The 15,743-nt window shown below is 41.5% G+C and overlaps 1 protein-coding gene across 6 annotated transcripts in view; it reads left to right on the top strand.

The window, feature by feature from the left end:
* Positions 1 to 2,921: 2,921 nt before the first annotated feature.
* Positions 2,922 to 15,743, top strand: part of CRPPA (CDP-L-ribitol pyrophosphorylase A) — a 136,421-nt gene continuing 123,599 nt past the window's right edge. For all 6 annotated transcript variants that reach the window (XR_012633219.1, XM_074900354.1, XM_074900353.1 and 3 more), the window contains exons 1-2: positions 2,922 to 3,417; positions 10,877 to 11,156. Coding sequence is in view for 5 of the 6 variants with exons in the window: in XM_074900354.1 (XP_074756455.1) it covers positions 3,251 to 3,417; positions 10,877 to 11,156 (447 nt within the window). In the remaining variant the exon portion in view is untranslated. The remainder of the gene's footprint in view (positions 3,418 to 10,876; positions 11,157 to 15,743) is intronic.

Genomic DNA, 15,743 nt, shown 5'->3' with positions numbered 1-15,743 from the left:
CAGGTCAAACTTTGTTCACCTAGCATAATACGGATTATGGGCTTCAGAACAAGAACGGAACCAATTTTGGCATGTGATCCTCTTTCCTCAATCTTTCCTGCCTTTTTATCCTTCACAGAAAAAAAAATAATATGCACAAAACAAATGAAGTGGGGAAATACTGGCTGGGCAAGAGAGAAGGTACTAGGCACAACAGACTGTCGGAGTAGAAGTGCAAAACCATAATGTCAAGACGGAAGGGGAAAATATTTCTGAAGGTTGTGTTTGTGTTTAGGAATGTCCTACTTGCCTGTGTCTCAGAACTAATGTACAGTGGAAGGAACTGTGGGAACTAAAGAGAGCTTATTTTGTTCATAATAATGCAAACCAAAAAAAAGTCTGGAAAATCAGCTACAGTTGACTAATGTCTGTGCTCTTTATGAATGGAAGTATGCAGATCTGAGTTGGGAATTCAGAATGTTTATTACACTGAAAAACATTGAAAAAGTGGGAATATTGCAGAAAAATCTGCCATGAATGTGTTTGTATAGAACTGTTGCCAGAAGAAGTCAGAATAATGTAACCTATACATTCCAAGATGACTGTGGATGCTGGAGGTGCCTACCTTAAGAAGAAAAATTAATTTTGGGCATCTGATAACAAAGAAGTGATGCTGAATGGATGGTAATCTGCACAGAGGGTAAGAGTCAGGGCAAACCTGAAAGTCCTGAAAAGAGGTAACAGACAAATGTATGTCATCAGTCAGGAATTAGGCGTAGAGAAATACTTTCCAAGAAAATGAAAATGTAAGACCCACTGAAAAGGAAAAGAAACAGTTTCTGAGCCAATGGATTTTCTAAAAAAAATCCCATGTGGTAAACAATCCTGAAGACAATAAGACCAACACTTGTCAGAAGGAAGGCAGTTCAACTGCTAGCTAATGCTTTTGGTGGTGAAAAGGGTCTCCATTCCAGAAGTTTTTCAGCAATCTGTATAACTCATATTCTTTCCTCTTTTTTACATGCCTGTTTCCTTTAATGCCCATGATAATACATTTGTTCCTTATGGAAGCTTTTGGAGACATCACTATCTAGAAGACATATCTGCATGTGTTCATTTAAAATGTTTTCCTTTGTTTGCCATCAGCCCCTCTCACACTTCACTGCGTGGTATGAGCTGATGTGATTTCTATTCATTGTCTTAACTGCCAAGACACCTCTGCAAGTGAAGTGCCTATGTTCTCCACTGTACTGTGCAATTTTCCAGGACTTTCCTGTTATCACAGGTATCAAGGACATCTGCGAGCTGTGAATTTGCTAGCAGGGATCACCTCACTTCTATGGCATGACTCCTACTTATGATGCCTCTGTGATCCTCTATGATCATTTTACCTCAGTCCACAGCTGTCACTGGCAAAGCAGCCCAGGTGGGACATAACAAATTTCCTTCCATGCTGCTTTTTTGATCCGACCTACTCCCCAGAAAAGTCTCTGTATGTGTTCCTCTTAACACACCTTAGAAAAACATGAAAATCTGTAAATAAATTAGTTTCTCAAAGACATAAAGATAAAAAAATCCTGCAGGTTCTAAAAGTCTGTGGTCATTTTAGGACAGCCTGCATGTAAGACACTGATTTTTTCTTAAAAATGCTGTCAAAGAGGACAGTGTTAGGGCCCTGAGTACACCTACCTTCAGGAAGTTTAGGTGGCTGAGTTAAGCAGTTTGGCTTGCCAAGTCCAAAGGCAGCTCTTCCACTATTAAGAGCTGTTATGAAGAAAGCTAGAAGCAAGGGTCTGACCCTTCTTTCCTCCTTCTCCCCTGGGAGCTACTTTTAAGCAGTCTTTATTGTTGGCCCCCTATGCCTGCCCCTTGTCTGGAACCTCCCTGACCTTGACCTGCACCCACTGGCTCGGCTTCCTGATTTGCCCTGGGATCTGCTGCCTCACTGAGAGTCCCTGGTGATCCTTGGACTACGCCTGACCCTGAGGGCCCGATCCTGACCTTGGCTCACGCTTAGCATCCTGGCTCCTTGTCGCTGAGGCTATCGTTTACTCCTGCCTTGATAGCGTGCTCCGCTCCAGGCTCCCCATCCCTTTTGGAGTGGCTGGCCCTCGCTGCTCCCTAATAAGCAGCAACAAGCTCACAACAGTTCTTTCAGATTTGCTGGGCTATCTTTACAGAGAGATGTCCACAACTTTCAGATAAGAACAGTGTAGCAATAGTATTTAAATACACCCACGTTACAGCCTAAGATGTACAGTGAAGACAGACATATCAGCCTGAGACCTATTTTGGTTATAAATATGTGACATGATGTCATGCTTAGCATGTCTCCTCCGCCACCCAATGGGTGTCAGCCCTGGGAATTTTCTATCAACCCGTCTCAGCTACCGTCTACAGTAACACCATAAAAAGAACCGGAAAATCCGTTTCTCCCAGTGAATGAACTGCTGCTATTTCAGCCTCTCCCTCCTCGGACTAAGGACAACACGCAGCAGATTTCGGCAGGCGACCTCAGCCAGCCTGTGGAGGAGCAGAGCCCTCATGGCCGGGACTCGCAGGAAGACGCAGGGCCGCCGTTCGGCCCGCCTTCCCCGCGGCTCCGAAAGCGATGGATGTAGTTCCTCACTGAGGCCACCCCGCCCGATCAACGGAGCCCAACACGGGCCACGCAGAGGCAGCGGCTCGCCGCCTTCTCCCAGCGCGGGGGGCACACCGGCCGGGCCGGGCACAGCGGGCCGGGCACAGCCGGCCGGACCCGCCCCGCCCCGCGCCGCGCCGCGCCCAACGGCCCCAGAGCCGCGCGCGCTTCCCGCGGCCGGCACCACCCACCCGAGCCCCGGCCTGGCCGCAGGTGGGAGCAGCCCGGCCTGGCCGCGCATGCGCTGTGGGCAGTCACCCGCGCGCCGGGCATTTAAAGGGCCAAAGGCTGCTCGAGTACCTCCCGCGTGGGCTATTGCATTGCGCGGCGCCTCCCTACCGGGGTGCCCCGGGCGGCTGGGTGCCGACCCCCCCGCCCCGTCCCGCCCCGGGGTCTAGACGCATGCCGCGGGCCTGCCCGGCCGCGCCTGGGCCCGCGGGGCCTCGCGGAGTGGGCGAGGAGTAGGGCCCTGTCCCCGCTGGGGGCAGGCGAGCGGGCGGGCGCTGGATTCTTTGGATTGCGGACGTCGCGGGCAAATAAAACACGCGGGCGGTTGCGCCGTCGCGCCGGCGTTCCTGCTGCTGCGGGGGGCTGGGGCGGGGAGCGGAGCAGGCGCGGCGCCCCGCGCAGATGGAGCCTAGCAGCGGGAGCCGCGACGCCGGGCCCGCCGTTACCCCGGTGGCGGCTGTGCTGCCGGCGGGCGGGAGCGGGGAGCGCCTGGGTGGCGCCACCCCCAAGCAGTTCTGCGCCGTGCAAGGGAGGCCGCTCGTCAGCTACACGGTGCGGGCGATGGAGAGGTAACGAGGCCGGCGCCGCTCGGCTCCCCGTCCGCGCCCTGCGGGCCTTCCCCTCCGCTCCCGGCCCCCCGTCGCTTAGGGCCCGGCCGCCCCGCTCTTGCCGGGCCTCGCCGTGCCCCCCGTCCCCGGAAAGCCGCCGGAAGCCACCCTCGCCTTGGGCCCTGGGCTCCCCCGGCGCGGCCGCCCCCCGGGGGGTTTGGTTTTGCGTTTCGGCGGGGTCTGTCTCGCTCCCCGCCCAGTCAGAAGATGCAAGAAGCGACAGGGTGGCAGGGGACACGTAGGCCGGGGCTGCCCCGAGCAGTGGCCGGGCAGGCTCCCCCGGGGAGAGGTGCCAGGCGGGAGCCGGGCGCTCCCCGCCGTCTCTCCGCAGCGACGCCGCTGCTGTGAGGTGGTGTCGCTTTCCACTGCTGCTGGAGATCTGTTCGAGGCCTTCGGCCTTGAAGCCCGAGGGTTCCTGTAGCTGTAGTGGCTGGTTTGGTGAGCGACAAGCTAGCCGTGGCCGTTGGAGACGGCCACAATGTTACCCAGAGGCCCTGGAAAAAGGTCTGTGCTGCCATCGCCATTCGGGACCTCAAATGTGTCCAGAGACCTCGAAAAGATCTGCTCTTCATAGTAGGATGAACTCGGTGGTCTGCAGCGCTGCATTATGCTCCACGTTTACAGCCCATGGTGGAATGCCCTGCCTGAGCAGGAAGCTTAAATGCCCCCTTAGCTTTGTTTAAGGTACAGTTACTGGGCTAAAAGCTGATAGCTCACCTAGCGTGAGGCCGCATGTGCAATGCATTTGTTTATGTTGGAGCAAATTTAAGTAATGGGATATCTTAGCACTCAGGTTTTGCCTTCTCATAGGACTGTTGAGTTCTAGGCATGTGACTGACAGTTAATATATTATTGTCAAATGTTAACATAATGTAAGTCTTGTATCTAGTGTCACTTGAAACACTGCAGGTAGGAGTGGAGTGTCAGATGTATTCTGGATGTTTTGCAGTAACTTGTAGAAAAACAAATCTTTAGATTTTAGCGAGAATAAATGGGAAGGAGTGGAGGGTGGTGAAAAGAAATGGAATTGCCAACATCTCCCAAAGTCTTAACTCATGGAAACTTGTACAACATCAGAATTGGGACTCTTTTTCCATTCCCACCCAGAGAGGCTTCCCTCAGGTCACTTGTTACTTTATGAAAGAAATATTGCTTGTTTTCTTTATTTAGTTTTCAACAGCAGCCTGTCACAATGCTAAACACATCAGTAAGCAAAACCTCCAATCCAAAGCTTGTCACAGCTGTAATTTCTGCCAAAATGTCATGGGAATCTACAGAAAAGAATAATATCCTTATTCAGTGTATTGGAGACCTGGAAAAGAGAACAGAGTGAGGTTTGGGAAGGAAATGATATTCTTAAGAAAATAAAACATTATTCATTAAATTTTTTTTTGCTGCCAGTAAACTCTGGGAAAAAAAAAGTTCTTTGAGCAACAGTATTATATTTATGTCCTGAAGCTGCAAAAAATTAGAAGGTTGAATTCTAATTGTACAGTCCAACCAGGCGAGTGATCCCAAGTTGATTGTGAGAGTAGCAACCTAGTGCTTTCAGTGCTTTTGCTTAGGTACCAGTGCTCTCACAGATAGAGCTTTCTGCCATCTCTGTACTGAATTGGAGTGTTGGCTGGTATGTATGTGTATGAGGAGTTGGGAACAGATATACTCTAAAGCTTGGAATGGCTTTCATTTTAATCTCAACACTTCTGACTCTGAGACTGCAGAAGAGATACCTTGTTCTTATTCTATGCGAATGCATGTGCAAAAATGTAATATTGAGGAACTACAGTTTGTCATGTAATCTTATCACCCAGAAGTGGCAGATTTTCTGTGTTTATGTCACATCCTGCTCAGACGAGGGGGACAAGTGACTCAGATTCGCAAATCCCCAGTTGGAGTGGACAAGTCTCCAAGTCCAAGCATTTATTAACTACCTACAATGTACTAATTGAACACATGATAATTGGCTAAGTATATAGCAAGTTGTGGCAAGCAATACAATATGCCTTGTATTTCTTAATGGAAAAAGAAAAAGAGGGAGATAGAGGGGATGGGGAAATACAGATCACCAGTCTGGGTTCCTGTGCTGATCCCGCTGGTGAGTGTTCCAGGAGGCGGCCGTCTTTTTTGCTGGCATCAGTCGTCTTCGCTTCACTGCTCTCTCCAGACGGCCGGGGGGCAGAGAGACCAAGTGAAGCTCTTTCTTTCCCCCCTTTGATTTATACCCACTTCCCTTGAGTCCGTCCCCTAGGTCAACCCACATACCTGTGTATCCCATGAATGGGGAGAGGTAAGGTGTTTCATGGGATGATGTAATTAGCATGATCATGTTAGCCCTCGTTAGCATATTGAGAGGTGTTAACTTTAACATACATTTCATGGATAATGAAGCAAAGTTCATTCACCAGACACATGGCCCTTGAAATTTGCTCAGGTGCCCCAGAAGAGACCCATCCTGTCTCCACAGGGCTCTCTCTGCCAGCTACATCGGGCAGTGTTATCAGCTTCAACCTCCACAGAATGCACCCTGTGGCTCATAGTTTTGTCTTGCGAGTGTTTGAGGCATTTCTTCAATCAGCCTCAACTTTTGTTTTGTTTTCCCAGGTTGTTTGTCTTAGTTTCTCACAGGCCTGGTTTCTCGTCTCTCACAGTTTAGCTTGATACTATCTTCTCATGTCTATTGTTTACCTGCTGTAATTGAATGAATCCTTGACTCTTGAATATTGGACTGGTTATCACAGCTATTGTTGAGCTTTTTTTGAGACTGGAAAAAACCGTAACAACATACATTCAGAAATATGTGAGCAAATCGAGAATCTGAAGCTGCTGTCTGTGTGCTTTTTAAAAATCAGGAGAGAAAGATTTTTACTCTGCTCATCTGAAAGTAGTGAGAATCTTAAATGTTGAGGTGGAAAAACTGTCAGACAGGACAAGAGCATACATGAATGAATAGGCAGTGTGTCCTGTTGCATAGGATGACAGCATGTAGAAGGTTGACCTGCCAATAATAATCAAAGATGATGCCCTTAGGAAGAGAGGGTGAGGAGAAATGAGTGGTTTTCATTGTCAGTACAGTGGTGCTAATAGGAAGGTCAGGTCCTACCTTGGGGGTAAAATTAAAGTGTGTTGGAGAACTTAAATGTCCCTCACATTGGGTTTGTTTCTGCTTCTGTTGAACTGAACTGTGTAAGGCTTCTGCATCAAGTTCAACAGGGCTAGAATGGCATTACTCCTTTTTGCTTCTGTACAAACTAGTAGGATTCTTCCTTCTCTTTAATTTATTTGGGTGTATGTTTATTTAGAATCTTTCCAGTATCTTTTCTGAGACAGAATCTTGTCTCTCTGCATGTGTGCACACATACTTTAATAAAGCTATAGACCAGAAAACAGACTAAGGTAAAGGTTGATTTTAGAATCACTGAGGGACAAATAAGCTGCTGATATTCTTGCTGTGCTCTTACTTCACCAGTTATTGAAAGTACTGTGAGAAGTTATGAAAGAGGAAAGCAGTGACTGTGTTTACTGGCAGAATAAAATTTTTCCATAAAGGTTTCAGACAGCTTTATTTACTGTAATATAGTCTCTTAAAACAGGTGCCTTGGTATCAAAAAACATCACCTGGGGAAGCTTCCAAACAATCACCTCTTCGCAAGGGTCTTGGGTGCTTTATTTGCCGACTATTTTCCTCATTGGCTGATGCATGTTCACTGGCCCTACAGGTCACATAATTACAATTCTGTTAAATGTATCTATTGTGATAGTTCTTTTTGTCCAGTTATCATTAGCTTATTCTTAAAATTATGAGCTAAAAATAATCACAGCAAACAATCCAATTATTTTAACTTTATGAAGATATCTTGTCTGACTACTAAGGAATGCTTTCTTTTAGGAAAAAATGGATGGCTTCTGTACCTGAGATACTCAAAACTTCCTTAATGTACCTGTGAAACTTTACAGCCTTAAAAGCTCCCTGCTTCCATTTTTGTACCGTAAAGGATCCATATGTATTCATGTATTTTTTTCATATATCAGTAAAGTCATAACAAAGTTGTTATGGAACAAAAGGGAGTTACACCTGCATTCTGCAAATGCATTTTGTTCTTGACAGTTCATTTTCTCATTTGATTCTTGAATAGTTTTGATGGTCATCAAAACTAATACTATGATTTACCTTGTACCTCTGAAGAGTTTCTGTGGCAGTGAAAGATAATATCTTAAACTGCTAAAGCCATCTCAGCAGTGACTGCTTGGTTCTGGCCTTGTTTTGCAGACACAGCTGCTGATTTCAATAGGTTGTTTGGTAAATAGGTTGTTGATGATTGTGTAAGAGTTGCAAGAAACTGAGAGTGAGTATTTAAGCCTTATGTCAGATTTCCGGATCAGCACTGGTTTGTATGTGAGTGAACTGATAGAGGGTTAAACGTCAGTCAGGTTTGTACTTGAGCGTGCACCTAAATGGTGATACAGTCTCAGCGCATAATTTAGGGGTTGTTCAGTTTCCTCTGCAGTCTGTGTTGTGAAGTCATGTAATAGCTTAATCTGTTGCTGAGTTAATGCGCTCCTTTACTTTGAGTTCTAGCTTAGGTAATATGAATATATGTACTTTTTGAAATTTAATGAAACAATGCTATTTTCTACTAGGCAGCTAGTTGGTCTGTTGATAGGAGATGATGTTGAGGACAGTCACAGGAAACATACAGCCCTTTTCTGCCTCATTGTTTTCCTTCTACTAACATTGAGGTCCTTCCAAGGCAGCTGTAAAGTGATTATAACTGTAGTTGTTAATTTTGTTTCATTTGATCAGACCTGATTTTCCACTTTAGAACTGTGGTTTATGTTGTATAGAAGCACTAGAGTTCTGTACCTAGTGCCCATTAAAGCACACTGGGGTACGGTATTCTGATCTTTTTCGTGCCTTGTGCTGTTTTATTCGGAAGCTTGTATTATCTTGATCTAATATTACAGTTATAAAATTGAAAGGGTGCTTACTGTTTTTAAACTGGTTTTGAGCAGGTCCTGAGCTTTCTATTATTTTAGTATGAAATCTTTCTGAAGAAAAGGGTGTGACAAGTTTGAGGGAGGGAAAAAAACCCAAATCCATTTCCTGCCAGTTTGAGTGTATACTGATTGAGTGTATACTTTCTATTTCATTAAAACATTTTGCAACATTTCCACAAGCAGATCTTTAAGCACCTGTGTGTTGCACAGTTCTTATGAGAATTTGTAGCATACATAACTGATTTTACCTTTCATGAGTTTTGGTGGGACATGTTAGGCTTTGAAGTCTAAGCTGTTCTTGTACCTAACCAGTCTAGAGGATACCTTTATACTCCTACACAAATAGGTTGCATCTCTAAATCCCAGCTCTAATTATAGAACATTAGTCCAGAGTGAGTTGAAGGACATACTCAAGTTTATAAATGTGTTTATCCAGACACAGGGTGGAGCTCTGACCGCATCCTGTCACTTGCTGGTGTATTCTACCACTGGAGGCCTTGAGCCATTCCACCCACCCTGTGCAGAGATTTATCATAGGCTGACCACTGCTTGTGTTCCCTTCTCAGAAGATGCTGTGTGCTACCCAGTTGCCTCATAATCTTTTTCGTTTGACTTCAGAATGGGAAATGTCAGTGCTCTTCTGACACATTCACCAGTGAATGTGCAGACTGTCCACTGTTTCTAGGAACTGTGTAAGGCTATAGTCTTTCTGCAAATAGAAGTGCAGAGTTCTTATTCTTGTTTAGAGTGAAATAGCTCTTCTTGAATTTTGCTTTATTTAATCGACTGACTTTCAATATTCAAAAAAAGAGCTGAGATTAATCCAATTAGTTTGCCCTAGTTCTGAGGTGAAGTCATGCAGAGATGCTGAGTTTTCTGGCTAAATGTAAGACTATGCCAGGACTCATTTGAGAGATTTGAAAACCTTTTGATGAACCTGTGGTGAGTGACAAGTTGAAATGAAACTTGAAACCATATGACTTCAGATTTTACATTTGAACAACTTCAGTACTCATAAAATGTTGAGAGTATGTTGGTTTGACTGTATTTTCTGCCTTTGTTATTAATAAAATGAACAAAAGGACAAATATTTTTCTTTTGAAAAATACTAATAGCACTTCTATTGATTTTATTTTTAATAGTTATTTTAAAATTCATTAAAGTAATTTTCGTGAAATTCCATTAATTGCAAAAAAAATGTACAGAAGGTGGAAGATGCTCTTTTGTTTGACATAGTTCTAGGGGTGTGGTTTGTATCACGATGACTTTGCTTTTGGAGTAAGGATAGTTTGTAAGCAATGCCTTCTCATGTGTTATTGCAGAAACCAGTCCCTTGAGGCTGTATATTTCTGTACTGTAAATTTCTGCCTCTTATTTTTGTAACTGGAAGTACTTAATACCTTAGCCTGTCTTGTGTCTGCAAAATTAGTTTCAATAGCTTTGCTAGTTTCAGTTGAGAGAATATACCATAGTTGTCTCTCTTTTTTCCTAGTTGGATGTGTAGGCTACACATGAGTAATTTTACTATACTAAGTAGTAAATTGTTTTTGTAATCATTGCTTATCTGATGAGTTTCTTGTCAGTCATGCTAAAAAGCCTCCTATCTGTGGAGACACAGAAAGGAAATAAACCAATCCTTTTTTATGTTCTCTATATAGCATTTAGGAAATAAACCACCCAAATAGCTGGATTTGAATTACGATATGTCTGTTATTTTGAAGTACAGTGTGCCACATGTGACTATAATTTGTATTCCTAGGCCCTTTGACAGAAGTATGACTTCAGCCTAACTTCAGTTATGACTGATTTTAATCTTGTGGGATGTGGGCCATTCTCTCCCTATACCACCTCTCAGTTGTAGAGTTAGCCTGGTACCAACAGTAGAAGCTTGAAGTTCTCTAAAAATATGGTTTTCATATTATGGTAATTTTATCTAGCATAGCTATTTTTTTACATTGTGATTTGTGTTTCAGAGGTTTTCTTGATCCTCTTACTTGTAGAGAGTGTACTGCACAGTAGAACAGGTCCAAGGATTTACCGATTTATTGAAGACTGAATTTAGAGAAAGCTAAAATAACAGACTGTAGCTGATAAATTTAGGAGTTACATTTGAAGCTAGGAATGAGGCTAAAGTAAGAAATGTTTTGAAGGCTTTTCAAAGGGTTAGCAGAAGGTGCTTTTTTCTTTTGATTCCAGTTACATTAGTTGACATCCATGTATTGGTAGAGATCCTCTCATGTAGCTCTCCCTTTAGGGGTAGAGTGCTAATACACGCACAAAAACATGGACTTGAATATATTGAGAGATGTTTTATTTAGCCTGCTTGAATTTCTTTCCATATGAATTTCTTTGTATCATGGAGATATTTGTGCTTTAATTTAGTCATTCATGTCTACTTTCTCTGTTTTTGTACTGTTTTTTCTAGGATAAGTTGGATATCCAACATTATTGTGGTGGTCTCTCCTGAAAATATTGAAACAATGAAGTCTATCATTGAAAAATATGGCCACAAAAGAGTTGTGATAGTAAAAGGTGGAATAACTCGTCACCGGTCAATTTTCAATGGACTGAAAGTATTTGTGGAGAATGAATTTTCCAACCATCTACTCCAGAAACCAGAAGTAGTGATTATCCATGATGCTGTGAGGCCATTTGTTGAAGAAGATATTCTTTCAAAAGTGGTTATGGCTGCTAAAGAATATGGGGTATGTACTATACAGAAATGCAACTCTGCTGTGTTCTTTATACTGTACAGTATAAAATGATTGACAAGTAAGGATTTTTCTAGCAATTACTGTATTATGTTGATTTTTAAGTAGAACAGATTCAGAATCCCCATTGTGCAGGTAGGTCAGATGGGGGAGTGAGACATTTTTAAATACCACAGGTGTTACATGCTATGGGGAATAATTATTGTCAGAGAGACTGTCAGCAAGAGATTGAATTAATCAGCAATTTGTTAATTGAAAGGTAGATTACATAATGATAGTTTACCTTTTTTTCCATGCAGAATTTTCACCTAATGCTAGAGTAGTTCAGTTAGTGATTACTAATAATAGCTGAAGAGAGTATTGCACTGGATGACTCCACAGACTTTGTGTTTTTATCTCAAACTTCTATGCAAATCCTGAATAAGTGGCAAGAGAGCTGTCTCTGTATTAATGCTAAATTCTTCTAGAATCTGTAAGAATTGCAAACTACTGGGAAAAAGGGAAGCAGGAAGCCTCCAGCTGTAGGTTGGAGATCCTCCTGGTCATCACTGCATCTGAGGACTGGGAATATTCACAGGAACCGGAAAGATTTCTGAGAAAGTGAGTGATATGTGAAGGTGGTAGAGTTATTAAAGGAGTGCACTAGCAACTAGAGGAAACAGTGCATAAACTGGCTAAGATAGAGGTGTTAGAAATCACAACTTTGCCACAGGCTTGTTTGTAGAATTTGCTACCTTTACCTTGTACTTCAGTTCTCCATTAATAGGACTGTAGAATGCTTCCCTACTTCAAGGAGATGATTTGAGGTAGAAGTCATTAGTGACAGCAGATTGATTGGGTATTAGACAGCTAGGAAAATCTGCCACGACTTGTCTTTTTCAGTAAAAGAGGTAAAAGGTGAGCCAATGGACAGATAATTCACAACTTTGTCAGTGGAATAAAGAGTTCAAAGAATGACTTGTGGTATTTCTTTAGCATTCCTCCACCTTTTTTTGAAAGATCATAGTGTAAAAGGGAAATCTACCACTAATTAAAATATTTACTATGAAAATTAAATTATGTAAGGTCTCTCAAAACTTTGCTAGAAATCTAAATATATTGAGCTTCTTAATAATAGGCCTGTACTTGTGTAGTTTGGCTTAATCAGAAATATAAATAAATACAAACATTGGTCTGTAGTTTTCAGTGATGCAGAACGTAAGTTTTCAGTCATTAAATCTTAAATTCCGTTAGAATTTTAACAAGGCTTTTGACCTTTCTCATACAGCACAGAATAGCTTTCCAGAATTGATTCTCTGCCAAAGACTCTAAAATAAATCTGCTTTGTAAATCTGTTTTAAATGAGATTCTTTGAGAGTAATAGAAGAATGAAGTTAATTGTACTGATGTTGAGTTGAAATGAGAATACCTGTTTTCTGAATGTGTGTGTGTTTAGGTGTGTTTGCATGTTACAATACATCATATCACATCTTTGTGTTTAAGCTTTTTAACTTGTTCACTTTTTCATAAAACTTGTGTGATTTTAATATTTTTTTTCTGGTTTTCTTTTTAATTGGGTGTAAGACATTTTCAAGAAAACGGTAGGAAGCTAAGACAATCTCTATTGACCTTCTCAAGACAGTGTACTTTAGTTCATCTGAACTTCTGACTGGTAAACATTACCTTACCTAGATCACTGAAGTATCATTTGATCTCAAAAAGGTGATCTTATACCTTTGTCATAGTCTTTTCCATTGTATAATGTCTGTCTGAAATGTGCATGGTATTTATTGGCTTTGTGGTGGCTTCCTGTGTTGGCTTAGATCCAGTGAATTCAGTGAGGCTAGGCCATCAGAGAACTGGAATCCAAAAGCTGTTAACTATTGATATTACCTGAGAAAGCAACTGAATTAAGGAACATGAGAAGAACTTAACTTTGTGTAACAAATTGGAAAAGCTTCCTGCCAGAGAGAGGTGGCTATCTTCACTTGACAACTACAGAATGCTGAAGAGCTAAATGAAATTTGATCTGAAGAAGCTATCGTCTTTATTTCTTCCTATAGTCAGAATTCTTTGCATATCTAAAAAGGAGGCAATTTTTCAATCTTTCAGTACAAAAAGTAATTACTTCCTTTTGCATTATGTAGAAAGGTACAAAACCTGGCAGAAACATCATATTAAATCACTAGTGTCATAGGGGTAATGCTGTATTGTTGTTTATCTGCATACCATATAGATAGTGTAATTATGAGGAGCTTTAATGCTCTTTAAAATGGCAATTGATCAAGTAAGTTATTGCATTTCTAGCTGCCAATTGTCAGACAAATAAACTCCTTTATTACACTTACTAATCAGTTTGTTATTTGCCTGTAGGAATCAAAATGTGCACCTTATCCAGAGCTAATAAATTATGCCTTAAACCCCCCAAACAATCGCTTGATTATGTGAAAATATTACTTTGTAACCAATTAAATTCCATTTATATTTTTGGGGTAATTTTGTAATTAAAATTACATGTTTCTAGAAACAAATTCTTTATTGCTAGTAAAAGTTGAGAAAAGTGGAAGCTTCAGAAGGCATCAGTCCAAAGCCTCTAGCAATATTTCATTGCCAACATTGCATTTTAAACAACATAACTAAAAAGAAAAATGCTTACAAGAAAAAAAAATCAGGAAGGCGGGGGAACTTGTCAGTTCTGCTATTGAGAGTTAAAAAAAAAAGAGGCACATACAGTCAAAGACTCTTTCTGTAGTTAACGTAAACTAGATTTGAAAGTATAGTTTATTTCTTTGAAAGGACCAAATCAAAACGGCATTCTTAAAAAGCTGGTTTCTGGAAGCTGTCTAACATCGTTATTTTATTCTCAGCTTTAGCAAGGATCTGAACAAAACGTACATGCCAATCCAGATGTACAGTGCTGCTCAGTCTCATGGACTCTTATTCATGTACAGAATCAGTCAAAATAATACCCCCAGACAGAAAATACCACATTTTGTACTCAGTCTGCTCCCGAGTTTACTCAGATTCAGTGGTGTGGTTATCAGTCTTAGTATTGGAAGGCTGGAGCAGAAAGCATGCACCCATACACATGCTGTTTTTTCACCCAGTTAGATAGCAAAATAAAATGCTTTATGTATGATTGTTTAGTTGCATTAGCAAAATATGCTGGGTGGCAAACCAAAAAACACCTCTCTTTTTCCATTGAAGGTGAAGGAGGACTTGGGTGGATAAATAGGTAGATCTGGTATGGTACACTTGAATGGGGATGGCAATGCTGGAGCAGTTCTATTCCCTCTGTCCTTTCTTTGTTCTTTTTCTCTTGGAAGCCCTTATCTTTTTATATTTTCTTATCTCCTCTGTTTTGCCATATATGGAACATTTTACACATGAATTTTGTCCACTTCGTTATGCTCAAAGACTGATTTTATCCAGCTGTAAAGGCTGCATCAGTAATAGACCATATTTGATTGCTATTTATGCATTGGGTCATCCAAAGTCATCCTGTGCCTGTGTTCTCAGAGGTTCTGCTTTCATTGTATGCTCCATACTTTGCGTGGCTCCTGCTGTTCTGTCAGACACTAGTGCAAAAGCAGACGACAACTGATGCCATATGACCATCTTGACATGATTTTTATTCCGCTGATGGAATGAGTTCTGTAGTTTAAGAGACTCTGACTTATGTAAAGTATGTAAAAATACATATTGATGAATTGTAGGGGTGTTGTTATATGGCAATTTTAGAAGAAAACAACCTTTGAAGAGCTACATTATTGTGAGGATGAGAATCTGTTCAATAGCCCTGCAACTTTTATGAATGTGTGAAGAAATCAAGTGTGGTTTTGTGCTGTACAGAAAATAGTTGCACAGCACATTATTCTTTTTCCAGCTCTGCAGTGATGGATAACTATCGGAAACATGCTGATGTTTCCATAGCTTATGGCATTATTGGTTCCATAGAAAGTTATAACCTTCTCACCCAAGTTGTTAATTATTTTCTGTGTTGAACTGAGAACTAATATATTGTTAGCAAATACTTGAAGTCTTTGTCCTCACAAGATGTAGTTTGGTGGTGGGAAAGTACTGGTAAGGGGAGAAACAAGTCGGTCATTTCCCAGTCTCAATTTAAGTGATTTAGATGATTCACTGCATTCATTAAAAAGGATGCAACTCAACCAACTGAAATAGATAAATCATAGACAGAAATTTAAATCATAATTTCCCTTTCTTCTTTGCAGTATTTCTGTGTTGTACTAACAGAGCCAGCCATGCCTAATACAACTAGTATTTAATCCTTTTAAAAAGGTGACTTAATCCCACATTTTTTGGCTTTTGGAAGTCTACACATACAGTAATTTTTACCTTACATTTTTTAGGTAGGATTAGGTTATCCCGGAAGTAAATTTTGAGCATAACTTCCTGTACTTAAGTGATTGCTGAGGTAATTTTTATGTATTGTCTATGAAATGTATCTCCTTTAAATTTAAAGGAACTATGAATATGATGATGCTGTTGATTTGAGGGTAGTTAAAGTCTGTATGCTTCATCTGAGTAAACAACATGACTTTGGAAAATGAAGCAGCCTTTAGTAAAGATGTGTCTATT

Source organism: Athene noctua, chromosome 2 (genome assembly GCF_965140245.1).
Source record: "Athene noctua chromosome 2, bAthNoc1.hap1.1, whole genome shotgun sequence".
NCBI classification, from domain to species: Eukaryota; Metazoa; Chordata; class Aves; order Strigiformes; family Strigidae; genus Athene; species Athene noctua.
Note: the sequence above shows the minus strand (reverse complement) of the source record. Positions and strands in the feature narration are given on the sequence as shown.